General features: G+C 40.7%; 1 protein-coding gene across 1 annotated transcript in view; it reads left to right on the top strand.

The window, feature by feature from the left end:
* SCIN (scinderin) overlaps nt 1–26,841 on the top strand; it is a 46,339-nt gene extending 19,498 nt beyond the window's left edge. The window contains exons 5-16 of the mRNA XM_036429307.2: nt 5,121–5,213; nt 7,705–7,837; nt 8,495–8,583; nt 10,217–10,432; nt 11,611–11,732; nt 12,444–12,534; nt 15,384–15,554; nt 19,939–20,116; nt 20,398–20,519; nt 24,669–24,746; nt 25,608–25,668; nt 26,081–26,841. Of these exons, the coding sequence (XP_036285200.1) occupies nt 5,121–5,213; nt 7,705–7,837; nt 8,495–8,583; nt 10,217–10,432; nt 11,611–11,732; nt 12,444–12,534; nt 15,384–15,554; nt 19,939–20,116; nt 20,398–20,519; nt 24,669–24,746; nt 25,608–25,668; nt 26,081–26,208 (1,482 nt within the window). The 3' untranslated portion in view covers nt 26,209–26,841. The remainder of the gene's footprint in view (nt 1–5,120; nt 5,214–7,704; nt 7,838–8,494; nt 8,584–10,216; nt 10,433–11,610; nt 11,733–12,443; nt 12,535–15,383; nt 15,555–19,938; nt 20,117–20,397; nt 20,520–24,668; nt 24,747–25,607; nt 25,669–26,080) is intronic.
* The last annotated feature ends 375 nt before the right edge of the window (nt 26,842–27,216 follow it).

Genomic DNA, 27,216 nt, shown 5'->3' with positions numbered 1-27,216 from the left:
TAAATATCTGTCTTTTCTGATGGTCTTAGGCAACCCTGCTAGAGGTTATGAAGTAGCAACGAAAATAATTTTATGGTTGGGAGTCACCACAACATGAGGAACTGCATTAAAGGGTCGAGGCATTAGAAAGGTTGAGAACCACTGCAGTCTAGCTGTTTCTGTCTACCATTTATTGATAGCTTACTATGTGCCAGGCACGGTTCAAGGCAGCATTCATTTGTTGTTTATTTTAATGAATCTTTTGTTTGGATTTCTAGTATTTATTCAGATACCCATTTCATTCCTCATCAATTCATCCAGTGAGGGAAGTTGAAATATTATGAAGAACCCTAAGAAATATATTAACTGTGTAATTAACCATATGCTGTAATAAAATGATAATATTTGAAATAGTCTTTCACTTTGTCACACCAAAGTTCAACATGAAGACTGTGACCTTACTGATAAGATGTCACTTTTATATTATCAGTCCAAATTGACACCCCTTAGCAATCATTTCTGAATGAGGTACATTTTTCCTTGGTTTGCAGGTGGAGTGAGATAATAGTGATAGGACCTATAAATAGAATAATCCATTTATAAGACAGATGGACTATATGGAAGGGTGGATCTTTGCCCCCACACAGTCTATATCTGACTTGATAAACTAACATAAATATTAAACCAGAATGCAGGTTTCTAATCTTTCTTAAACTAACATAAATATTAAACCAGAACCGGTTTGGCTCAGTAGATAGGGCATTGGCCTGCGGACTGAGAGGTCCCGGGTTCGATTCCAGACAAGGGCATGTGCCTTGGTTGCGGGCGCGTCCCCGGTAGGGGGTGTGCAAGCGGCAGCTGATCAATGATTCTCTCTCATTGATGTTTCTAACTCTCTATCCCTCTCTCTTCCACTCTGTAATCAATAAAAATAAATCAATAAAAAAAAGTCAACAACTCATAATCCCTTAGTGTTGGTTTTGTAATTAATATTTTTTTACTATCAGGAGGAAATGTATTCACATGTTGTAAAGAACTCTCTAAATCAAGGTCATCTGGATGGTGCTTCTAAGTCCTGTTTTGTGGTGTGTTTTGGGTGTTTTTTTGTGTGTGTCTTGTTTTTTTGTGTGTTTTTTTTCAGAGCAAAGAACCACACTGTTGCAGAACGGGGCTATATTGATAGTACTTGGGCAAATGAAAAAGTGGTATTATGTTTATAAGGGTATCGGGTACATCACAATTTTACAATTACATTGTTTTGAGATTTTGATATAGATAGGTATATAGATAATTGTGAGTGAAATTCATTGTTATACCATTTTAAATGTGGGAACAAGGTCAGAGAGTCTCTTAGTGGTGGGTCCACCCAGCTCAGATTGCCTGAGGCTACCAAAGGAAGGGATTGTCAGAAAGAGGAGGGGGGATGCTCATTGTAAAGCACAGAAATTAGGAATCCCAAAGGCACACGGTGGAAGTGTCCATTCCAACACTGAGCAGGTAGAAATGTTCAAATGGGTCTGAGGTCTTACAGAAAAAGGTCTAATGAGCCCAGAAAAGGCAAATGGCCTACAGTCATTACCTGACCACCCAAGCCCATGGAAATCGTCCAGGTGAGACATTCCTCGAGAAGCTACGTGGATGTCAGAAATGCTTGGCAGACCTGTCCTGGTGGTTAAGATGAGCCAGGTTAAAACAAAGCTGATACCACCAAACACCTGAATTTATCACTGAACCAGGGCCAGAGGGCTTTTTAAAAACACAATGCTGAGTTTCTGTCTGAATCTCGGGCTCAGCTCCAGACTTTTGTAGTCTTTACTTCCCAGATGGGCGCCAGAGAGAACAATTCTAGCTAAATTTGTTGGCATTCTGGCTTATGTGTTTTAATAAGTTGTGAGCTAGCTATCAATGTTATAATAACTTGTAAGTTATATTTCCATGTGAGAGTAACTTGTGAATTAGCTTCCCATATAATAATAATTCATGAATTAACTTTCTTGTGAATTGTACCCTCTAAATCTAATCTCAAATATGTTGATGTTACTCTACCACTTAGCTGGCTAATGAGGTACAGCTTTCCTAAGCATCACCTGTGCTTTTATTTCCCTGTTAGTTTAGCAAACATGTTATCTTCCCTATTAGCAAATATTTACTTGTCTTAAAGCAAGTAAAAACACCATAACAACAAGACTATTATTCTCTTTTACAATTTATTTCTATTTACCATATGCTTGCAAAATCCTGATTTTTTTTTTTCATTTAGGGAAAGAAAATAAGACATAAGAATTACTGAGTAATTAAAATGTTAGTTCACAGAACCTGAGAACTGACTTTGTTTTTAGTGAAAAACAGAAGCACAAGGCACACTGAAATGATGAAGATAAGAAGAAGGTGATGTCTCATTTTCCATAGAGAGCAGTGGAGGCTGGGGGCTCTTAGGGGATGAAATGACATGTGACTGAAGCTCTTGCTACAATGTGTGACTCAGTACACATTCAGTAAGTGGTAACCATGACTGTGCAGCTTGTAATTAGCTGAACCAACCAAGGAATTTATTGCTCAGTCATGCTTCAGCCACACCCAGTCAGCCCAGGCAGAAGTTACACAGTGTTAGGTAAGACCCTGGGGGGGGGGGGGGGGGGGGGGGTTCAAGGCTCCCTTAAAGGAACACCCAGAACATCAGCCTGGTTGGAGACAGTGGTTGGTAGAGACACTGAGAAGCAATGCAGGGTGGGTAACATCCAGCTCTGGGAGGGCTAAGGAAGCCAGACGGAGGAGTTAAGCTCTGTCAGGAAGCATTCGATTCAGAATGATCCGGAGTGCAGATTCCTGGCTTCAGCCTTGCCTGTTACTTAGTTGCTGGCTTTTTGACAATCTTTATTTTGTCAAGTTACCCAGATGTTGCTTGAACACTGAACTTAAAGACCACTGTTCCAGATATAAATCTTTATTTAGAAGTTGTAGTCTTGAAATAGAGGAGTAAAGTGAAATAAAGGGCCAAGGTCCAGAATAGATGAAAGGATGAGGGGAGACCAAGGCAGGAGGGAGTTGACAGCAGTAGGTAAAACCCATGACATGGGCGATGAGGGACTTCAGTAGGGTGGGAATTAAGGAATCAGTGACTCTAAACATTACCATAAAAAAGTGGAATTTAATGACAAGTGGGTAGGAGATTGAAAGTGGGAGGAAGCAAGCAGTCATAACTAACCACGTGGTTTTCCGTTTGGGTGGGTGGGAGACTGGAGAGTCACTGGAATCACTGGGGAGTGAGAATGGTGTCTTGTGGAAGGATAGTTCCATTCATGTTAGAAGGTGGTGATACTTTTAAGTAGAAACTTACAGAATATCCTTAACTGAAAGGAGGGCTCAAGCACACAACCCAGGCATGTACTCTGACCAGGAATTGAACTGTAAACTCCTGGTTTCTGGGTTGATGCTCAACTACTGAGACACACTGTTTGGGTTAAAGTATTTTATTGTCCAACTATAATAATGAAAGCATAATATGCTAATTAGACCTTCAGGACAAAGCCAGGGCTGTAAGGGAAGCCCTGGTCCCAGATGCCAGAGGAAAGCCGGTGCTTGCAGCTGGAAGAAGGAAGGCCCACTCTTGCACAAATTTTGTGCATCAAGCCTCTAGTAGTATAAATAAAAAGATGGGCTTGTTCCCAGAGGAAATAAGTTCTTTATTGCATTCCTAAACTTAAGGCTGTGCCTGTACTCTTGCAAGGATTAGGATTTGTATACATTTTTATTGTTGTTTGCCATTCAGCAGTTTGAATTTCACACAATATGTTGTAAGGAATGTTGAATATAAAATACAATGGATTTCATTATATATATTTTATATATTTCTTTATTGACTTTTTACAGAGAGGAAGAGAGAGGGATAGAGAGTTAGAAACAACGATGAGAGAGAATCATTGATCAGCTGCCTCTTGCACACCCCCTATGGGGATGTGCCCACAACCAAGGTACATGCCCTTGACCGGAATCGAACCTGGGACCTTTCAGTCTGCAGGCCAACACTCTATCCATTGAGCCAAGCGGGTTTCGGCGGATTTCATTGTATACTAAGTATCTGTTAAATCTAAATGAATACCTTTTGTGCATGTTCAAAATTTAAATTTATATCAATGTTTTATATCAAATTTTATTAAAAAATCACATAGTTTAGAATAAATTTACATTTTATTCTTGTCCTTAACATTCTGTATTTGTATACGTTAATTAAGGATTTCTTACAGAGATTTTTTTGTGTGTGTGATTTGAGTGTACAGAAATTCAAAGCATATTAAAGTATACTTTCTATGAAATAGGTTGCTTGAATTTTTGGAGTGAGTTATATATGCAACAAAAATAAAATTATTCATTTGACAACGAAATTATTGAACATCCACTATACCCCAGACAATATTTTAAGTGCCGAGGATAGATTAGAAAATGAAGCATGATATGGTCATCAAGAACTTGCACTTTATGTAGCCAATAATATGTCAATAATGGTAATAATACCTTATCCTCAAATAGTAATTTTGAACCAAATATTTGTAATAATAAATTAATTAAACCTATAGATTGCTTTTTTCAAGAAGCAGAGGTCACAGAAGTGATTCTGTTGCAGAACTGAATTTAGAACTCATATTTTAATTAATTTTTTAAAAAATCTTCATTTCCCCCCCCCCCCCCCATTGACTTCTTCTAGCCTACACCTACCTCCCACCCCAGGCCTTCACCATACTACTGGCTGTGTCCATGGGTTATGCACATATGCATACATGTTCTTTGGTTAATCTCTTCCCACCTGTCCTTCACTCTGAGATTCAACAGTCTGTTCCATGCTTCTATTCCTACTAATTTTTAATAATATGGACACCTCAGCTTATAAACTTGGAATTTTATTTTCTTGGAAGTTCCCATCACTAGCAAACTCAGTATTTGTTTGTTTACTTAATACAATTGATTGGTTTGACCCATAGGAAAAGGCCAGTGTAGTATGATTGCTGAGAAATGTTTGAGTCTGTTCATTTTAATTGCACATATTTTGTAATCGATGTCTTTAGAAATGCTACATGATTTTCTTTTTTTAATTCTGCATTCTTTAATGAGAGGTCTTTATCTTTAATTTGTGTGCTTTTTTCTAGGTTTTAGGAAAAAAGCCAGTGCTTCGCTATGGAGATGATGACGATGACATCATAGCAGACATAACTAACAGGAAAATGGCTAAACTCTATATGGTGGGTTCACTGTTAGAGTTCTGGGTTTTTTTGTTTTGTTTTGTTTTGTTTTTTCTTGTTAATCTGCACCCCAGGATATTGATTTTCTAGAGAGAGTGGAAGAGAAGGGAAAGGCAAAGAGAGAATCATCAACATGAGAAGGGCTGGTATTGAGGCTACAACTAAGATTCCTGCCCTTGGCTGGAATTGAACCCAAGACCCTTCAGTTTGCAGGCCGATGCTCTAACCACTGAGCAATCTGCCAGGGCAAGTTCTGTTGTTTTTACTGGACTAGATGTAGAGGGGGAGGGACACTTTGCCAAACTGATATTCAAAGAGGAGAAATGTGTAGATAAAATCCATTGTTTTCGCTATTTAGTATATTCATTAAAATTTCTCTTTTCATTACTTATTTTATTAAAAATAAATTAGAGAACTCATTGCTCTAAAAAATAAAAACTTAGTTACTGTTGTAGTTTGCAGCAATGTGTTTTGATAAATAACATTTAATAACATGTATCCTTCATGGAGTAAAAATATTTTGTAAGCTTTTTTCTTATAAACTCTTGATAACCTATAAAATCTTCACTTTATTTCAAATATCCTGTTTAGCCACAGGGAAGGCTTTCCTTCTTACAGGAGAGCAAAGCTATCAAATCAAGCCGCTGGAAGGAAGCAGGGCAGAAACCAGCCCTGTCCTGGGGACTGGCAGAGTCAGTTCTAGGTCACGTCTGTGGAGAATGATGGGCTGAGTGACCTCGAGCAAGACATGGCCATTCTGGGTCTTCGTTTTCTTATCTGGAAAAAGGAGAGAGAGAAAGAGAGAGATTAGATTAGAAGATTACCCAGTTCCTTCGAACTCTATACCTTTATGATTTTATTGCTGATGTAGTAAAGAAAGCCACAAGATAGGAGACTGCTCACATGGGATCGCTTATGTGTTCCCTCCCCTTATAGCTCCCTAAGCACATGGTTGGGAGCAGATTGCCATCTCCTTACAGAATTAAAGTTTTCTCGTCTGTTATAGGAAGGAGTTACATTTGCTCTTTAAGTGACTTTCCAGCCCAGAACCACTGATTTTAAGTGAAGGTCAAATTACTAACTTGTGCAACACCACTTCCTTTTTGTAAAGGGGAAATAGATGGCTCAAAGGAAAATGTGGTTACTCTTCTAAGTACACTGATAATTTTAATAGAAGTCATACTGAAATATCTAAAGACTTCGTGGCTGATTTTTTTTTTTAGAAATTACTATTTCTAAAACTTATTCTCAACAGCTGAACAAGTATCTTTTATATCGCTTCATTAACTAAAATGATTCTCCCTCTTGGACAGCCTTAGGGACTAAAGAAATATTTTGCAATGTGAGCATGTTCATCCTGCATCATGGCTCCCTCTTGTGGGACTATCGTGTATTGCATACATCTAAGCTCTGAAGTCCACTTGAAAATGCAATACTTTAATTTGGGATTGCTGAGTAAAGCAAGCGGGGAAGTAGAATCAGCCAAGGGCGGTTTTTAAACATGCAGAATTTAAGCCCCATCATGGTGCTGTAAAACTCTTCCTCTGAGCCAGGGGGGAATCTGCATGTTTATCAAGTACCCAAGTGATTACATTGTAGCCTACAAGCTGACCTTTGTAAACCAGTGACTTCTAACCTGAGCATGAATATCACTTTCAATTTTTTAAGTCCGCCTTCAACTTAAAAAAATGATCTGTAGTCATTTCCAAACTTCAGAAATCTAGATTAATCATTAATCTGTGGCTGAGGAAGTTTACTTTGATAATTTATACAAAAGTATACTTAAATTATAGTGCCAATATTGGTGGGGAAATATCTATAAGGATAAATGGTAATGTAGCAATGTCTTCCTTAAAACAATGGCCTAGCATTTGGTAGGCACTCAGAAAATGTTAGCTGATTAAATATTTAAGCTTCAGTTTTTTGTGTGTGCGCAATGACTGTGCGATTATTATCTATCTGAAAACATTGGTGTAAAAATAAAGAAATAATCATGTAAAGTTCATACCATGGTGCCTAGTATATGAAAATCTCAACAAGCCGTGACCATTATTATGATCACCATTATTTTTTGATGTTTCAGATAAAGAGTCAAAACTTCACATTTTATGAATAGTTCTTTTATCCCAAAGAACTTTTAGAAAGCTTTTGAGGGTATAATTGGCCTCACAGATCTTATTCATTTGCTTTCTTTAAAACAATTTCTTTCATCAAAGTCTTATAGCTTTCACTGCATAATTTTCTCATTTCCTTGGTCAAATCTATCTCTAGCTATTTCATTGTTTTTAATATTATAGTGAACAGAATGATTTTCTTTAGATTAAAAAAAAACATCTTGGTTGAGGTATAATTTACATATGGTAAAAGCTCACCCATTTAAACTGTACCATTCGGTGATTTTGTTACATTTGCAGAGTTGTGCAATTATCGCCATAATCTAACGTTAGAACATTTTTATCATCCCCAAATGAGATCATGGCTTTTCTCTTAGGTTTCAGATGCCAGCGGGTCCATGAGGGTGACGCTGGTGGCAGAGGAAAACCCCTTCTCCATGGCCATGCTCCTCTCTGAGGAGTGCTTTATCTTGGACCACGGTGCTGCAAAACAGATTTTCGTATGGAAAGGTGAGAGAGGCCATTGACTTTGGTGCCGCACTTCTGATGTATAGCTATTTCTTTAGTAGTGTAAAGAAAACTTCTTTTCTGGTTTAAAAAAAACACACACAACAACCTACCTTTCTGATGTATAAATAGCTCATGTAAATTGCAGACATCAGAGCCACATTTTCTTCTACCATCATTCGTCAGGGATGATGGTGGTAAAAAGGCACTTGGACAATACAAACAGAATCTTTTTTTTATGTGCAGTGTTCATTACTACATTGTTAAATATATTTAATGTACTAAAAATTTTTGCCATTTCTCAATGTCATATTTAAATTAAATAATTATGTTTAAAACATTACTTGATCAGCCGAAACCGGTTTGGCTCAGTGGTAGAGCATCAATCTGCGGACTGAAAGGTCCCAGGTTCAATTCCGGTCAAGGGCATGTACCTTGGTTGCGGACACATCCCCGGTAGGGGGTGTGCAAGAGGCAGCTGGTCGATGTTTCTCTCTCATCGACATTTCTAGCTCTCTATCCCTCTCTCCTCCTCTCTGAAAATATCAATAAAATATATTTTAAAAATAAAATAAAATAAAACATTATTTGATCATATAATATCCCCCCTCACTAAAATTCTGTCTTTTTTTTTTTTTTTTCATTTATCTTGTACTTTAGGTAAAGATGCTAATCCCCGGGAGAGAAAGGCTGCAATGAAGACAGCTGAACTGTTCCTAGACCAAATGAACTATTCCTCCAAAACCCAAGTATGTGTGGAAATGAACTGGCTAGAAAAAAATTAAAACATGGGAGCTCATGACTTCTCCACAAAACTCATGGAAGAATGAGATTTACAGTAATATGTAGGTGTGAAGCCATTCTTCCCTTGAGTGTGTGCAGTGGTGTGTCATATATCCTCGAACCCTATCTGTGTGGAGGATGGGATTTTGCAGAAACTGGAGAAAACACTCCCATGGGGCTATGTAGTGAAAATAATAGTTCATCTGTTTCCTCTAAAGTCTTCAAGTCAAAACAGTCAACCACAGGTGAATTAGCTAAGAGTGCTTATCAGTTTTCCCTAGAACAGGCTGTGCTGATGTAGACTAATATGTGGTTTCATCAAGGTCAGTTTAGATACCGGCTACTCATTCTTCCTTTTTGAATCTCTCAGACCCGTCTTTTATCTTCTTCTTTTTTTTAAATCCTTGTCTGAGGACATGTTTATTAGTTGCTTTTAGAAAGAGAGAAAGGACCATTGAGGTGAGAGAGAAACATCGATTGCTAGCCTCATATACACACTCTGACTGGGGATCGAACCCACAACCTAGGCATGTGCCCTGGCCAGGAATCAAACCCACAACCTTTTGGAGTGTGGGACAATGCTCTAACTAACTGAGTTCTGGCACTAGTATCATCATGAGATCATTTCTTTTGGGTCACAGACCTCTTATGAACCTAATGTAGGGGGGAAAAAACTTACTTGACTGCCATGATAACATAGGAAAGAACTTTATTCTTACTGTAGACATCCAGACTCAGTGGCAATAACTTCAATTAGAGGGGAAAAAAAGGTTGGATTGTTTTAGCTTTATATTTAACTAGAGGCCCAGTATTTGGATTCGTGCACTGGTGAGTCCCTTGGCCTGGCCTGTGGACATCCCCCAAGGGGCCCCAGATTGTGAGAGGGCACAGGCCAGGCCAAGGGACCCTACGGGTGTACTATTTGGGCCAGGGAGGGACCGTGGGAGGGCTCCAGGGTGTGCCCAGCCCATATCACCCAGTCCCAACCAGCTGGACCCCAGCATCAAGCAATCTAACCCTGGTGGTCAGTGCGCATCATATCGGCTGGTCGAATGGTTGAATGAACGGTCAGACACTTAGCATATTAGGTGTTTTTATATAGGATTAGAGGCCCAATGTATGAAGATTCATGCAAGAATGGGCCTTCCTTCCGCTGATGCCAATATCACCTTCATTCAAGCCCAGAGTTGCCTTTCCGCCTTCCCATGCTGCCCAAGGCCGGGAGCAGGTGGGGCAGTGAGGAACGCCCGCATCGTCACCATAGTGATGACTCAAGCATCCTGCCCCATCCCCGGTCGCTTGGCATCTGCATATGCAAGTTAACCCACCATCTTTGTTGGGTTAATTTGCACACTCACTCCTGATTGGCTGGTGGGCATCACAAATGTACAGTCAATTTGCATCTTACTCTTTTATTAGTATAGATTATATAGGATAACCTCCCCTTTTGCAGTCATTTAAGGGTCCCAGCTCCTGCGTTTGCTTCTGTCATCACTGAAAACAGGACAATCTTTTCATTTTCTTACTTTCTTTTTCACTACTAGATTAATGTTTTCTTTCAGTCTCTTATTTTGTTGTTGTTATTATTTTAAATTTCAGATTCAAGTTCTTCCAGAAGGAGGTGAAACACCAATCTTCAAACAGTTCTTTAAGGACTGGAGAGATAAAGATCAGAGTGATGGCTTTGGGAAAGTGTATGTCACAGAGAAAGTGGCCCAAGTAAAACAAATTCCATTTGATGCCTCAAAGTTACACAGCTCTCCACAAATGGCAGCCCAGCACAACATGGTGGATGATGGCTCTGGCAAAGTGCAGGTATGTACCCTCTGTTTGTGGGCTTGTTTATATCATCAAGCCCATTTACGCCACTTTATGTGGAAATAGAACTTCAGGGAAATACAAACTTGGTAAAATGTGAATTTTACTTACGAATAAAGATGGTCCCAAGACTGTAAATTAAACTGAGAACTGTAAGCTAGAAGAGACGTTATCTGACCTTCAGTTCCATTTTATAAAGCAGATGTTGGGATTCCAAGAAGTGGGGTGATTTGTGCAAGATCACATAATTGTCATCTTAGATTCCACATGGAGCCCCATCTTGTTTCTTGAATCAGAACTGCCCCAGCTCTCAGAACTAGGGTGTCTGCAGAGGGGGTGTTGCAACGATTGTCAGTTTGTCCTTCCCTCACACATTCAAGGCATTCACAAGAACCAACGATTGTCAGTTTGTCCTTCCCTCACACATTCAAGGCATTCACAAGAACAAATTGGACATGTGTTATGTGTTGAAATCAGATCTTTTTAGAGCATTCGAATTAGTTCATTAATTATTCCTTGATTCTTTTTACAAAAATGCTTTAAAAAAAATCTAATAATTTTCCTAACTGAAATCTCTTCACACTCAGTCTACTATATAGTCATCTAACTTCATGACAGCTGGGGAATGTCTTACCTCCTGAGGGCATGCATTGAATATTTTCTCTCTATATCCCCAGGGCTTACCACAGTGCTTGAACCAAAGTAGATATTAAAGAGATTTAGGAAGTTGTTTTTCTTCCGTTCAAAGACGTGAAGTCAGAATCTAAGCCGCTGTACAGCGTTGAGGGAACTGCTAACGGAGCAGTGCCCCTTGTGGCCATTGGCAGAGGGCTCACAGCTCCTGGGTCTGGCTCCATCTCCTGCTCAGATGCCCTTTTCTGGAGCTGAGTGCAGCCATGTCACCCTGTGGCAGGTGTGTCCTGGCTACCGCCCATGTCAGGACACAGCATCTCTGAGATGTCCTGCCCAGCCACCCAGAGCCTCTGAAGCCCAGCTCCCTCTGGGCACTTGGGTTAGCCAGGCCTTGCTGCCATTTGTCAGCTCACCGGAGGGCGTGGGAAGGCTTCTGTTGAAAGCACATCTCTCCACCTGCTCGTCTCCAAGTTCCTGTCCTCCCCCTTTATAATACAGTGACTTTTAAAATAAAAATACTAATTTGGGCACACATATTTCAGATTTGGCGTGTGGAAAGCAATGGTAGGATCGAAATTAACCAAAACTCATATGGTGAATTCTATGGCGGTGACTGCTACATTATACTCTACACGTATCCCAGAGGACAGATTATCTACACATGGTAAGTTTCCCTCTGGTATAAAAACCTCAAGTTTCATTGGGCTAGATATTGCTTCCAAGTCAAATTGCATGAAATTCTATGCAACATAGGATATAATTGTCCTATAGTTATCCTAGTGAGATTTGTATAGGTTGTAGTGTTTCCTTTCACTATGATTTTGACTATATTTTGTAGCTTCTGCCCACAAGCAGGAGGCATTTGATTAGAATCATTCTCTTTAGTCTAGGAAAAAGGTTTTGCTATGCACAGGGGAGTGTTCTCCTAGCTGAATAGCTTATCTCCTGTGCTCAGACATTTGGTGTTATGCTCACGGAATGTTCATGAAACAATGAAGTGCCTCTGATATCCAGCCTAGTAGGATTGGCTCATGTTCTCCTACTCAGGTGGAGAATTTTCATTATGGATATGGTTTCCCAAAATAGGTAGCTCCAACTTAAAGCCAAACAGACCCGATTACTCACCTAACTTATAAGGAGCTAAGCCCCATTTCTTTACCTACTACACAATGGAGATAAGGATACCTACCACATGCAGTTCTAGAACAGTACACAGGACAAGTCGTGGCTCCACATTAGTACTTACAGAAAAATGGTGGCTTCTACAGCCACATCATGTGAAACCACAATAACGCAAGCCTCTACTCGAAATGCTTGTGTTAGAAGGTTTTAAAACTTAAATACAAGCTAATTTACTTTGCTTGGGTCCCTCCAGGCAAGGAGCCAATGCCACGAGAGATGAGCTGACGACCTCTGCCTTCCTGACTGTTCAGCTGGACAGATCCCTGGGAGGACGTGCTGTGCAGGTTGGGATACTTTTATGAAGTTCAAATTCTACTAGCCCAATGTCTAGTTTTAGCCCCCAACCCAACTTTGAATGGGAACTTGACCTTTTCTAAATATTACCTTTTTTTTTTCATTTTGGAATTCAAATACCTCTACTCTGGTGCCATAGCAATTTTCTCAGACTTGAGAAGAGAGGAAGGAAACAAAATAAAAGACAACAAAATCCAAACATTCTGTCAATAGACTGTATGTATCTCTATATAGTTCATGTATGTACCTATATCTAGATATCCAGATATATCTATCTACCTATTTATCTAGAGAGAAGTAGACTGAGACAGAGAAAGAGGGAGAGAGAGAGATATTGTACTGGCCAATCATAAAAGTTTGAACGTCATGTAATGGGACTCTAGTATCCGTGTCTAGTTCTAACTGTTCTCATTGTGTCAAAGGGACCATTTCCATCCTGGTTTGGCCTTCTTTCCTCTTCTCTCTAGTTCCTCTTCTCATGGTTATGGTGGAATATTTGCTACTTGTTTCAGGACCCTTAGAAGTAATCACAGGAAATTCTTGGTCTCGGCTTATTTAATTCCTCGATGTGTAATTCAAATGCAGACTTCCAGGAGGCTTTGTAACTCTTTCATGTGCTCCAATCTGTCTACTGTTCTTACCTCAGGAGTGGCACTGGCTTATTCCTTGCCTATCCAGCTCTCTTCAGTGTGTATGTTTCTCTTCTCTTCCCTCACTTTCTAGCTGAATCAGCTCACACTGCCTGGGTATTTTCTCTGACTGGCTTTGGGAAAGGAGTCTGTTCCCATCAGTGGGGAAAAGCATCTTCCAGATGGGGGTTCACACTGAGGGCAGGCACTGGTTTGGCTAGCACAGTAACATTCCTGATACAGTAGCATGAGGCATTCCCTTCCCAGGTATGTGTCTTAACTAACTTCCTCATGTCTAATGTCAAGTGAGCAAGAGTCTATGTGGTATATAAGTGTTTTGTGTTTTTTCTTTTTTTTACTCTGTTTGCAAAGCTTTATAAATGTGTAACTGCTTCTTAGTAATTAAATAGGTGAGTCAGATCCTTGAGTACATACAATCTAAGAGGTGGAGGCACAATTTGATCTTCCAGCTAGTTTCCCTTTTGCCTTGGTAGTTGTTGATAGATATACTGTAAAACAAGTTAGTCTATAGGTAAAGGTGCATATTAACTTCTTAAACAATGAAATTTGTTCATTTTTAATTAAATTAATAAGGTGATTGAATTTTTAAATGTACTGGACTCTATTTCACCATGAAGTATATTCTTTCCTTGAATTAAACATTTCTAGCTAAATACTGGCATCTTCTATGCCATTTATCTTTAACATATTTTTTACAAAATTATGTAAAAACTTTGAAGATGTTTATTATGCATTATATGTTTCACACTTCATAGTAAAATATTTGAGATACCCAATATAGGTACGTATTTATTTCCCTTGTTAGCCAGTTGAATCCTAAGTTGACAAAGTGGTAATGTGTAGTTTAGTCACTAGATGGCAGTAGTTTACAAAAATGCATAGACTCAAGTTCTTACCTATAATTGCTGTTTTAAACATTCTGTAGAGTACATTAACAGTATTGAAAATTCTTCAACTTACTTTTTCCCTCTCATTTCACAGGTAGAATGAGTCTTAACCAGGGGTCTTCTTCTTTTAGGTTGGCAAATAAGGTTTTCTCAATGTTGTGGCAAGTGCTAAGCTAGCAACAGTGTCAGGTACTCCTAGCTAAGTGCCCCCCATGCTTTGGGGTTATGACTCAACAGACATTTTCATAATTTGCTACTCACTTATTTGAATATCTACTCATTGAAGGATATCGGTGAAATTAATTATTGTCAGTGCTCCCTAGGCCTCCCATCAGCATTCCTACTACCTGGCTTCTAGAAAAGGATGCAACAGAGGAGGTGAGAGAGCAATTAATTTTAGCACAGGGCAGAATAATTCACAAAAATTAGGGAAAAGCACAAAATTTGAACAGTTTATACTTAAAAAATGCATCCATAGTTTATGCAAGAAATAGAAAGTGCATTCCTAATGCAATATCTAGTGTTAAGCTAATAGGTGAAATGAAATAATTTTCCATTTATTTTCTTAAAATTTCTTATCCTGAAAAGTCTTTATAATGTATTTTAAAGTGTTTGTGTTAAACAAATTATTATCGTTTCTGAAGTTAAGTTTAAAAATAGAAAGCATATTCTGTTTATTTTTACCTGTTTTTGGTGTTTGGATAGAAATCATATTTCTGTCCCCAGATGGCTTTACAGTTATTATTTTCCACATCTGCGTTATAGGGATGTGGAAACTATTAGTATGTTTTAGTGTTGTCTTACTTGTAGAGGCATTTGAGTGCACATCTCTTAACCTGAACAATATCCAAATGATGTGAGAAACAAGTATATCCCCAAACATCTGCAAAAGTGTTGGTACTCTTAAAAAAAAAAAGAGTCATTTTCATGAAAGATGGCATAATGCGTCAGCACTTGTTTTTTTCCCTTCTGGAGGTGGATGGACACCTGACATCGTTGTGCTTTCTGGGAGCAGAAAGTGGGTGCCGGATGGCGATGTGTCCCCGGAGAAGTGCTGGCCAGGAGCGTGGGGTCTGGAGTAACCAATGTTTCTTAAGTCAGTGAGGAAACTGGGCTTCGTGATTATGAATTAACATCTTCTGTCCATCACTGTTCCTTCTGTTCTTGACTTCTGGTTTCTTATTGTTTGCTTGTTTATTTTGTTTTATTTTTAAAAAGAATAGTAGGAGCACACTTGGAAATACGACCTTCTCTCATGGAAACCCTTTATTTATTTATTTTATTTTATCTCCCCTCCCCCAGATTCGAGTCTCCCAGGGCAAAGAACCTGCTCACCTGCTGAGTTTGTTCAAAGACAAACCACTCATTATTTACAAGAATGGGACATCAAAGAGCGGAGGGCAGGCACCTGCTGCCCCCACGCGCCTCTTTCAAGTCCGGAGAAACCTGGCATCGATCACCAGGATTGTGGAGGTAAGTCACGCATTCAGTAAAACCATCTGAGCCCCCAGCAACGTATTAGCCTTGAAAAGATGACAAGAACACTCCCTTCACTTTTATAACGAAGCTGGTGTTCACAGTAAAAAACAGTAAAGGCAAGAGAATTGAATAAATAGCTAACTCCACACACTAGGCCGTTCACATTTGTTAACTGCATTATACCAAAGCAAATGGATTTTAAGAATAACGTAACAAATCAAGCTGTCAAAGGCATGAGGCAGCTTACGCTCCAGCTTAGAAGGCCTGGGGGAAGATGGATGGCGGGTGGTGATCAACTGATCACCCTGGGGAATTTGAGAGGGAAGCCCCTTGTCCGTACACCTGTAACGAATGTGGGAAACAGGCTTTGACACATTGGGCCAGACCATTACTCAATGTGACAGCAGCTGTGAAAGAAATCAAGCCCCACGTCACAGTGTCATAGGACAAGAAGGCCTCCAGGTAGGGCAGGGCCGGCAGGTGCAGGCTTTCAGATGGCCTAGTGCTTTGACCTCTAGGATGATCACTCATATCCCGCTCTCCGTCACTCTTGAAGCCCACATCTCCCAAATCCTAAACTGCCCTTCTCACCCTCCTCCCCAAACATGGACCCTCTGCATAAGCCGTTAAGCTGAGGCCTTAAACCCAGGTAGGTCAGAGGATCTCTCCACCTGCAACCTCTTCTCTAAGCCACCCTCTCCCTTCATGCTCTACTGTCCTCAGAGGATGCAGACTCCCATGCAGGCCACTCAAATAGAAATGGTGTTTTTTTTCTCTCATGCCAGGCGCAGTGATGGAGGAGGTACCGTCCCCGCTTATCCTATAACTTCTCTTTGTACCAGTCTCTCCCTCCCCCAGCCCCTTATGCTGCCATCGACTGAACAACCAGTCCTTCCTCTCTTAGTCTTGGATGGCTTCAGCCTGGCCTCACTGTCCCCATCACTCTGTCTTCTCTCATCCTCGCTTGCCCTTGAGCCCATTTCATCTCACACTCACTTTGCCATTGGTGACAAGTGTAGCGCCTCGGGTCATTGTTTCAGACTAATCTCTGGCAAGCATGCCCTGTCCTTCAGCTCCTTGACTCCAGAATGCATTTTCAGCAATTCTTCAGTCTCATGCCTGAATGCTCAAACCTTTTCTGTCCACCACACCCTTCAGTCCCCCTCTCTTCCCAAATCTCTAACATCCTGCTCTCTACAGATAACAGAATCAGAGTTCACAGGGAATGTGAATGTGATCACACAAAAATCTCCTCTACAACCTCCAATTTCACCAAGTTGTCTGCATCTGGATATTTTTCACAGCTGTCTTATGAAATAAATTTGAGTAGTTAATTTATTTACATTTAATAATAGTTTATAATAGTTATTTACATATAAATACAAAATCATTTTGTAAATTAATACCAATCTATTCTTACCCATAAATTAAAAATAAATAGTAATGTTTGTATAAAGGATATATTGGCAAATAATTTAATGCATATTTATTACATAAAGAAATAAAAGATGTCCTGGCCAGTTTGGCTCAGTGGGTAGAGCATTGGCCTGCAGACTGAAGGGTCCCAAGTTCGATTCCAGTCAAGGGCACATGCCTCTGTTGCAGGCTAGATCCCCGGTAGGGGTGTGCAGGAGGCAGCCAATCAATGATTCTCTCTCGTTATTGATGTTTCTATCTCTCCCTTTCCCTTCCTCTCTGAAATCAATAAAAATACGTTTGTTTTTTTAAAAAGAAATAAAACATGACTCCTATTAAAATGTGACATCTGGGCTTCCTAGGGACTTCTCTGGATTTTTCTGTCCTGTGTTATTGTCCCTCCTCCAGTTCACCATTATGGCAGTCAACACACTTCTCCCTCTTCTGTATTATCAATGTATCCTTCTGTCCTGGATCAGTTATTTCAGGATACAAACATGCCTCTCAGAGACTCTCATCCTCCCTTTAAAGACTGTCTCTTGACCTGGCCCATCTCAGTGACATCCTTTCTCCTTAAGCCACAAATCCTCAAAACCCATGTCTTCACTTATTCACCTTCTCTGCTCTCTTAAGCCTATTATTCTCTCTCAGCCACTCCCCTCAGACATCCATTCCCGCCTCCCACCTGCCTTATACCTTCTCCAATCTCACTTGTCTTAACCTCCCACAAATATTTCCACAGTCTCTCTTTCCTTTGTTTGTTTTGAGTCATTCCTTCCCCCCACGAGGCCTCTGAACACCACAATCACTGGGATTTCTTCCAAACCCCAGGAGGGCTGCTCTTCGCTGGGCAGTCCTGCTGGATTCTCGTCCTCCACTTGTCCCATGAGCATTTGTGTACCCCCCCCCCCCCCCCCGAGGCCCAGCCTTGGCTCTCTTCAGAGTGGTTTCATTCAGTTATGCAGTTAAAGGCCATCATGTGTATTGATCTCTTCCAAAATAGTCTGTGCATGCTTTCTCCTATTCAATTATGACTAATTTTTAAGGAACCTATCAAACTAAAAGATGGGTAGGCTCTCATCTATATGCCCCTCAGCTGATTCTGATGGAAGAGTCGGCGAGAATCGTTGCCTTCCTGGTTTCTTTGTTGCCTTCCTGGTTTCTTCCCAGTGGACACTTTTCTCTGAGACACAGTGGACTGCTTGGGTTACAGCTTGTGCTTCCCCTGGGCCTCCCAAACTGGCCACCACATTCTACCTCTGAAATGCGCTAATTGAAATCATTGTTTCGTCTCCTGGGAGACAAACACTTTGTAACACTATTTTGTGGTGTGTTTTTTCTCTTTTTCGTATTTTATTGATTTTTTACAGAGAGGAAAAGAGAGGGATAGTTAGAAATATCAATGAGAAACACCGATCAGCTGCTTCCTTCACTCCCTCCCCCCTCCCACTGGCGATGTGCCCGCAACCAAGGTACATGCCCTTGACCAAAATCGAACCTGGGACCCTTCAGTCTGCAGGCCGATGCTCTATCCACTGAACCAAACCAGTTAGAGCTGTAACATTCTATTTTGGAATGGCTTCCCTGACCCTTCACCATTCTGGGCCTGGGTCTCTTGCCACGTGTCTCTTCATCAGCCAAGTTCTTCCTTCTGTACTGTAGAGGAGATGCTTGGAGTAGAAATCAGAAGTCATGATTTCTGAGATTCTGTCATCATAGCAGACAGATTCCTTTGAACTTGGTCCACGAGCGCTCATTCCTACTGAAAGAGGACAGTAACCGCATCTCTGAATGTCCCCTACCCTGAGACACATCTTTATTATTCCCAACAGCCATTCCTTCCTCCTTAACTGCTCTCTGGGGACAGGGTCCTGACAAACCGGGTGAAATCCTACTCTGCACAGAGTCCATGCCTTGGCCTGGTATCTCAGTGTGGTTGGCCAAACAGCGCCATTTGGCACAGCTGGTAACCAGCTCCCTCCTGAACCACTTCCTTCCTCTTCCTCATCGCTCCATCTCACTCTTGCTCACTCATTCTTCATCTCCCTGTTACCACACATCACATGGAGTCCCACAGTCATGCAAAAAATGATGCACACTCTCACAGTCACACCGTCACAGCCAGAGGTCCTCACAGTCACTCACACCGAGTCCCAATATCACCAGTTCCTGGCTGCAGAGACACAAGCCCACCTAGACACTCAGGCCCCCTCTCTGAGACTCTGCACAGCCAGTTCCTGCCCAGAGGCACCCCCGTCAGCCTCAGTCTCCAGCCAGAGTCTGGGCCCACTGGGGTCCCTTCACTCTCCTGTGGCCACATAGAGCAGACTGTTCACCAGGCCGATCCAACACAGTGGCCACAGCGTCTTGGCTGAAAGGAAGGGGCATGTCAGTGCTGTGTTTTTAATCCTCTCTAAATAGTCCTTTATAATTTGAGCGATAATTTATCTGAGCCTGGAGCACATTTTAGTGAATCTATGGTATTCTCTCTTTGCCTAATTTGGACTCCAGTCCCTGTTTTGTGATTTTAAGGTGTCCCTTTGGTTATCTGATAAACTTCCTGTTTATCAGGGGAGAGAAAACTGAATGGCTTTGCTTTATCTATATCATTTGTAAAGATTATGCCCTCCTTCCCTCTCTCCTCCCCATTATAGCCTATCCTTGTTCTAATGGTCCCTTTGAATGTTATCTTTGTCATTTATCACTGAAGGTTGGCTCATTTTGTCCTCAGAGCCCTGTGCCCCTGGCTGTGGGCAGTTGAGTTGAGTTAAACGTACACAGACTGCAGTGCTCCTGCCCTGATGTGTGTGAGCCGCGGTGGTGTCCCTGTGCTGCCTGAACAAGCTTTGGGGAGTCAGGGCAGAAGGCGGGATGGTTTGTGCCTGTCACCATTTCTCTGCAATGTTCATTGAGGGGGCAGCAATGCATCTGGCCCATTGTATTGTTTTTCTCCACACTGTAGGTAGATGTGGATGCCAATTCATTGAATTCCAATGATGTGTTTGTCCTGAAACTGCCACACAATGTTGGCTACACGTGGATAGGAAAAGGCGCCAGCCCGGCAGAGGAGAGGGGAGCGGAGCACGTGGCCGGTGTGCTCCGATGCAGAACCACGAGGATTCGGGAGGGAGAGGAGCCAGGTGTGTGCTATGGGGCCGGGGCCACCCACCCAAACTTACACTTGGTAGGATTGCTAGCCATGTAACTTACTTTTTCCATAACTAGTGACTTGGTAAAGGTTACTGGTGGAGGAGGGCCTGTAAGAACCCATTAGTTGCCAAAGTGGGTGATGATACCTGATGTATTTAAATAAATTTCTTAACATGAAAGTCGAGGTAAGCTAGTATTTGTTAACGGAACGCAGCAGCAGCAGCCAGATGCTCCTGGCAGTGCGCTGGGTAACGCCTAGTGTCTTTCACAGAGGACTTTTGGAATTCCCTCGGAGGAAGGAAGCGCTACCAGACCTCCCCGCTGCTGGAGACCCAGGCGGAAGACCACCCGCCGCGGCTGTACGCCTGCTCCAACAAAACCGGACGGTTCATCGTAAGTGTTCGGGGCGGGGCGGGGTGGCGGGGGGAGACTTTCCCGTGTTGGCTGTACCACTCGCCGATGCTCTGGTTCTGTTTTCACGTCCCTGCAAACCACAGGTGGTCCTCTGCACTCCACACAAGGTAGCTTTCAGAGTCAGTGATATAATGGATGTGAAAGCACAGGGATATTGGAATGTGCCCTATACACCAAGCAGCTCTGAAATATACCAGCTACCACGCACTGGTGCCAGCACGCATGTGGATGGATTTGCTAATTGAATAATTTGACACTTCTTGTAGGCAAAAAGAGTCGTTTCTGATCCAACTATGTAAATGTTACCTTTCAATTTCCAAGGCTCACCAGGTTGACCAAATAATATATATTATGGAAATATAATCATTGGGCAAAAATCACAGAATGCTACATACCCACTTGCAAAGTAACAGAAATCAGGAGGAATGTTTCATTTCAGTTACTCACAGGCTATGAATTCCAGGAATTTGGAAGTAAAAGTATTGATGTGCTAGTACAAGAGAGGTTTTGTACTGGGCTCTGGAATATCCTGGTAGCCCATTATCTCAGTTTAACTATAGAAATTCTGCAGTTTAAAAAGTTGCATCCAAACAACTTTTCAGCACATGCTTCTATGATTTCTTATTAGTAATATTTGCTAATATTGCTAATAACTTTGCCAGGCTAGGCTCCTGTATAAATACTAGCGGCCCAGTGCATGAAATTTGTGCACTGGGTGTGTTCATGTGTGTATGTGTGTGTGTGTGTGTGTGTGTGTGTGTGTGTCTCTCAGCCTAGCCTGCACCCTCTCCAATCTGGGACCCCTCTCACAATCTAGGACTGCTGGCTCCCAACTGCTCGCCTGCCTGCCTGATTGCCTCTACCTGCTTCTGTCTGCCAGCCTGATCACCCCCTAACCACTCCCCTGCCAGCCTGATCAACGCCTAACTGCTCCCCTGTCAACCTGATTGCCCCAACTGCCCTCCCCTGCTGACCTGATTGCCCCAACTGCCCTCCCCTACTGGCCTGGTCACCCCCAACTGCCCTCCCCTGCAGGCCTGATTCTCCCCCAACTGCCCTCCCCTACTGGCTTGGTCACTCCCAACTGCCCTCCCCTGTAGGCCTGGTCCCTCGAAACTGTCCTCCCCTGTTGGCCATCTTGTGGCAGCCATCTTATGTCCACATGGGGGTGGCCATCTTGTGTGTTGGAGTGATGGTCAATTTGCTTATTACCTCTTTATTATATAGGAGTTTGCTTAAAGAACAAATTCCTTTACTATATAAAATTTGATCTAAAGATTTTGTTGCCACACCCTGGTGAATACAAGCTTCATTTTTAAGCATACACACTTGAAAATTTCCCAAGTATTTTCCCAGCTACATGCTTGCTAGAAATAAAATGCTTTGAAGAAGAAACTGCTCAGGTACAAACACCGCTTAATGTTTATAGGTGATTTGACCTAAAAATTAAAGACTTAAATAGTGGACTGTGATAAATATTTATTTGTTGGGCTCTGCAATTGATCACCTACTTTTTAGAAATCTCTGTATTTTATAAACTTGTCATCAGAAAATCTGTTGTTTTTTATTCTTTTGATTGTAAACTTGAAGTTGCATACGAATAACTTTTTAGCACATGCTTCTATAATTTCTTATTAGTATTATTTGCTTTGTTTTAAATGGAGATATATTTAAAAATAAATCTAGGCTTTGTTCTTAGATGTAAAAAATCTAATAAAATTTTATTTTATTTTCATATGCATATTTAAAAAAAAAACTTTTCCTGTGCAACTACTCATTTTCTTGTTTATTATTTGGAGCTCCTACTTCACAATTTAAAGAAAAGGAGTGCTACTAAGAAGTGTTTCATCTTATCAGCCTCAGAAAGCAGGCTTTGGGCATGCAGATTCATGTTGAAAGGCAGCAGAGCCACTGGTTAAAAGCACAGCTTTCAGAGCCAATCTGCCTGTGTGACATTACTTTCTTGGTGATATTATTTCTGGCTCTGTGACCTTATGCTGCTTACTTACCGTCTTTGTGCTGTAGTTTTCACATCTGTTCAATGGGGCTAATCCTAGTATCTTCTTTTTTTATTATTGTTATATTTTATTGATTTTTTACAGAGAGGAAGGGAGAGAGATAGAGAGCTAGAAACGTCGATGAGAGAGAAACATCGACCGGCTGCCTCCTGCACAACCCCCACCAGGGATGTGCCCGCAACCAACATACATGCCCTTGACGGGAATCGAACCCGGGACCTTTCAGTCCGCAGACCGACGCTCCACCACCGAGCCAAACCGGTTTCGGCGAATCCTAGTACCTTCTTCATAGGGTTGTTGTGAATATTAAATTAGTTCTTGCATATAAAGGATTAGAACAGTGCATAGCACAAAGTACATAATATTTAAAGGTTTTTTTGTGTTTTATTTTTACCTTTATGTGATTAGCAAATATTCTGTTAAAAGATAATATTAAAAAATTCCTTGTCCTTTGTAAATGGATAGCTTTTCGTTTGCTTGCTTATTTATTTATTTATTTATTTTGTATAACAAACTCAATATATCATCAGTTACAGCATACAGTATATGTATTGTCTTGCTAAGAGGACTACAGATCACTTAGGACAGTGGTCGGCAAACTCATTAGTCAAACAGAGCCAAAAATCAACAGTACAATGATTGAAATTTCTTTTGAGAGCCAAATTTTTTAAACTTAAACTTCTTCTAACACCACTTCTTCAAAATAGACTCACCCAGGCCATGTTATTTTGTGGAAGAGCCACACTCAAGGGGCCAAAGAGCTGCATGTGGCTCGAGAGCCGCAGTTTGCTGACCACGGACCTACGATCAGGTTGCTGTGGGCTGGGCACAGCTGGGAGGTTCTCCTTTGGCTGCAGGTTAGGTTTATGCCTGTGTTTCCCATGATAGACTCCAGGGGCACAAGAGGGCCCTGCTGAGTCACACCGGCTAATATGACACAGCCAAGGCCACAGTCCACTCTGCCTACTGGACTGGACTGCGAAGTCACATGGCAGATGGAAGGAGTGAAGAGTTGGGAACTATAATCCAATCTACCACACTTTCCTAAGAATCAAGGGGGCTTTATCCAGAATTCTTTAAACACATTGAACTTTTCACTAACAAGTGTGGCTCATTTGTTTATTGGAATATCATTCCATATACCAAGAGATCTTGGGTTTGATTCCCAGTCGGGACACATACCCAGGTTGCAGGTTCCATGCCAGTCAGGGTGCAGTCCCTGTGCATAAAGAGGCAACTGATCAATGTTTCTCATATCAATGTTTTTCTTTATCTCTCCCTTCCTCCTCTCTCTAAAATCAATAAAAACATATTCGCTGGTACTGGATGTGTTAAACTAACCTTCTCAAACCCTTTAATGTTAGCTATAGAGAATACAGTTTAACCCACTCAGAAATAATGAAACTTTGCATATGGAATATTATGTTATAATTTCATCTTATTGAGAATTTGGTGATATATAAAAATGACCAAACCTATTGATTTTATTAAAATAACCTTGACCTACAAAGAGAAAGAAGTTTAATACCCAGACCATAAACTCAAATGTGTCGACATGAGAAATGTCCAAACCTGTAGAGAATTTTTACAAGAGTTTGAGCCAAAACTGACAACATGTGCCAGGAGCAGATCTCAAACGCTCCTGCGAATAGCAGTTGTGCGGCAGCTTTTGTGCATTGGAAGCTAAGGAGGGAACGCAAGGAAGGTTACATGGAGGTGAGAAAAAGCAAGGTGGTGACTACATTACAGGATCGGTAACAAAGCTATGTTACCTATAGTCAAGACCTCCTTTGAGGAGAATTGCTCCTGGCGTTTCCAAGCCGTGTTAACACAGATGCACAAGAATAACGGACAGCGCTGGCTTAGACTTTTCCCTAAAGAAGTTACAGGTCTGGAGTATGGCTGTCCACCGTGATCTGCCCAGTCAGAAATGTGTGATCTGATCACCCTGTGTGGTTACTACCCACAGGGCATTTTTCTTTTGCCCACAAATGCAAAAAAAAAAGTATTTATTTTAGGAAAGCAGCATGAATCTGTGAAGCAATTTGTCTATATATTAGAAAAATTACTTCTTGATGGGTTGGTCATAAAGTGTTTTTATACATTTCAGATTGAAGAGGTCCCAGGAGAGTTCACCCAGGATGATTTAGCAGAAGATGACGTCATGTTGTTAGATACATGGGAACAGGTAAAACTGAGGCATTCAGTTATGTTACCCCTTAGGTTCTTGTTTAACTAGACTTACTGTTGTGGTGTTCATTTCACAATAGATACAAATACCGAATCATTCTGTTACACATCTGAAACTAATATAATGTTATGTTCAATTATACCTCATACTTTTCATGTACACTACCAGGCTGTTGTAGCTTATTCTCCACCCTGCAAGCAAATATCCCAACCCTTTCAGTATAAACTAGAACACAATCAGAACTAATCTGACCAAAGTTTTCCTGCCAACAAGTGGCTTTAAAATGATTTCCATATAAGGTAATTAAAGAGAACCTACATATTTAAGAAGGAGAAGGACACATACAGAATGTATTATTACATCAGCTTAAATAAAACACCAGTATTTAATTATTCAAGCACTTTTACCAAATTGTTAGAGAATACAGTACTATAGGAGAACACGAAGCTTCAATCAGAAGTTCCTCAAGGGAGTCTGGAGTGCCATAGACAAGCTGAGTGTGGTCCCCCAGGATAACATGGGGATGATTGTCTTTCACACCCCAGGGGAGAGGGCAAAAGAAAATTAATCAATTCCTAAGTTGTTTTTGAGAATGTTCATCTTATTAACTGGGAAACACTATGTAAACACAAAATATCAGACTGTGAAATCTGGACTGAAACTTGTCCGGACAGAAGTTGTAGGCGGCTCCTAAGAAGTGCAGACATGGGAAAGTGGTTGAACGTCTGGGCAATTGTGTCCACATTTCTCACCTGTGAGGCTGTGAAGGTTTAAAGAGCAATGTGTGACGAGGACTTTGCATGGAGCCGAGCACTAAGTCAACACTCCTCCAATAGGATATATGGTTTCATTTTTCAGATTTTTGTTTGGATCGGCAAAGATGCCAATGAAGTTGAGAAGTCAGAATCTGTGAAGTCTGGTAAGCTAGATATCAATAATCCTGAAATGTTTTAATTCACTTGTTTTTTAATTATAGTTATAGTAAAATCTACATAATTGTTATAACCTAGGTTTTATTTTTTTTAATTCCTTTTGAACGATCCTGGGTGGGTTTTTTTTCTGGCACAATTTTTGTTATTGAAAACATAAGACTATGCCATAAGTATAAATTCCATAAAGTTTGGATTTTTTTTTCAGGCAATAATGAAACTCGCATGGTACATTTTATAGTAGATGAGAGAAATCTATAAGTAATTGTTTATATGGAACAATATTTGACTACTTGGGGGCAAGGAAGATTTAATTTGTTACATTTATTGAAAAACGTTTCACTCTGTAGCTACTTTAATGGAGACTAATTAAACTTTATTTGTCTTTGTGCTTCTTTTTAGCCAAAATGTACCTTGAGACAGACCCTTCTGGCAGAGACCGGAGGACGCCAATTATCATAATAAAACAGGGCTATGAGCCACCCACATTCACAGGCTGGTTTCTGGGCTGGGATTCCAGCAGGTGGTAAACTGGTTTTTGGAGGAGTAAACAAACATTATGGCTGTCTCATTCCAGTTTGGGGTGGTGGTGGGGGAGCAGAAGGAGGTTGTTTATTTGACTAGAAAATTAACCTCAGCTCTATGGCTATTTTTTAATGCCTAGGATTGGTTTGAAATTCTTTTTAAGCTGGAATTTTCTGATGTCAATAGATAACCAAAATTAAACTTTTGTTATGGACTGTTACTGGCTGTGTTTGACGCTGATTTCTGTCTTTTTATATGATCTAAAAAGGTGAAAAACTAGGCACAAGCTAAGGGAGTTTGTTGGAAAATCTTAGTATTCAGGATCCATTAGCCAAACCTGTTCTTTAACGTGCCAGAGAAAACAGCCATAATGTTTCTTCGGCTCTTCTCCTTTTTATTTCTAAATAAAAAGAATCCAATTCTGCAGTACAGTTTGTTATTATGTCTTCAAAAGTTTGTTTTCCTTTTTTAGCCAATGTGATTTTGATGCCATTAATTCTTAAGTGTCATTTTCCAGGAGAAACTTCACCTTTTGTGCCTTTTTAAAAGCCTTTGAAAGCATAGCTCTTTCATGACAAAACAATTTGTATTCTGTTCCACATATATATATATTTGAAAGTACATGTTTATCATTCCCATACAGTCTCCCATCATTAAAATACATCTTTTTGAAAAAGTATGTTTGTTGTGACATTTTATTCAAATTTGATATGTGAGTTAATTACATTAATTTTAATGTTAAATCCTTTTATGCATAAATAAATGAATTTAGCATTTCTTTTTTTTTTAATTTGTGTTGATTTCAGAGAGGAAGGGACAGGGAGAGAGAGATAGAAACATCATGAGAGAGAATCATTGATTGGCTGCCTCCTTCTATGCCCCAGTATAGGTGGGGATCGAACCCACAACCTGGTGTGTGCCCTGACCGGGAATTGAACCAAAACCTCCTGGTCATAGGTTGACGCTCAACCACTGAGCCACTCTAGCCAGGCAATTTAGCATTTCTTAATCAT

This window comes from Pipistrellus kuhlii, unplaced genomic scaffold (genome assembly GCF_014108245.1).
Source record: "Pipistrellus kuhlii isolate mPipKuh1 unplaced genomic scaffold, mPipKuh1.p scaffold_m20_p_10, whole genome shotgun sequence".
NCBI classification, from domain to species: domain Eukaryota; kingdom Metazoa; phylum Chordata; class Mammalia; order Chiroptera; family Vespertilionidae; genus Pipistrellus; species Pipistrellus kuhlii.
This window is presented reverse-complemented; position numbering and strand designations above follow the sequence as displayed.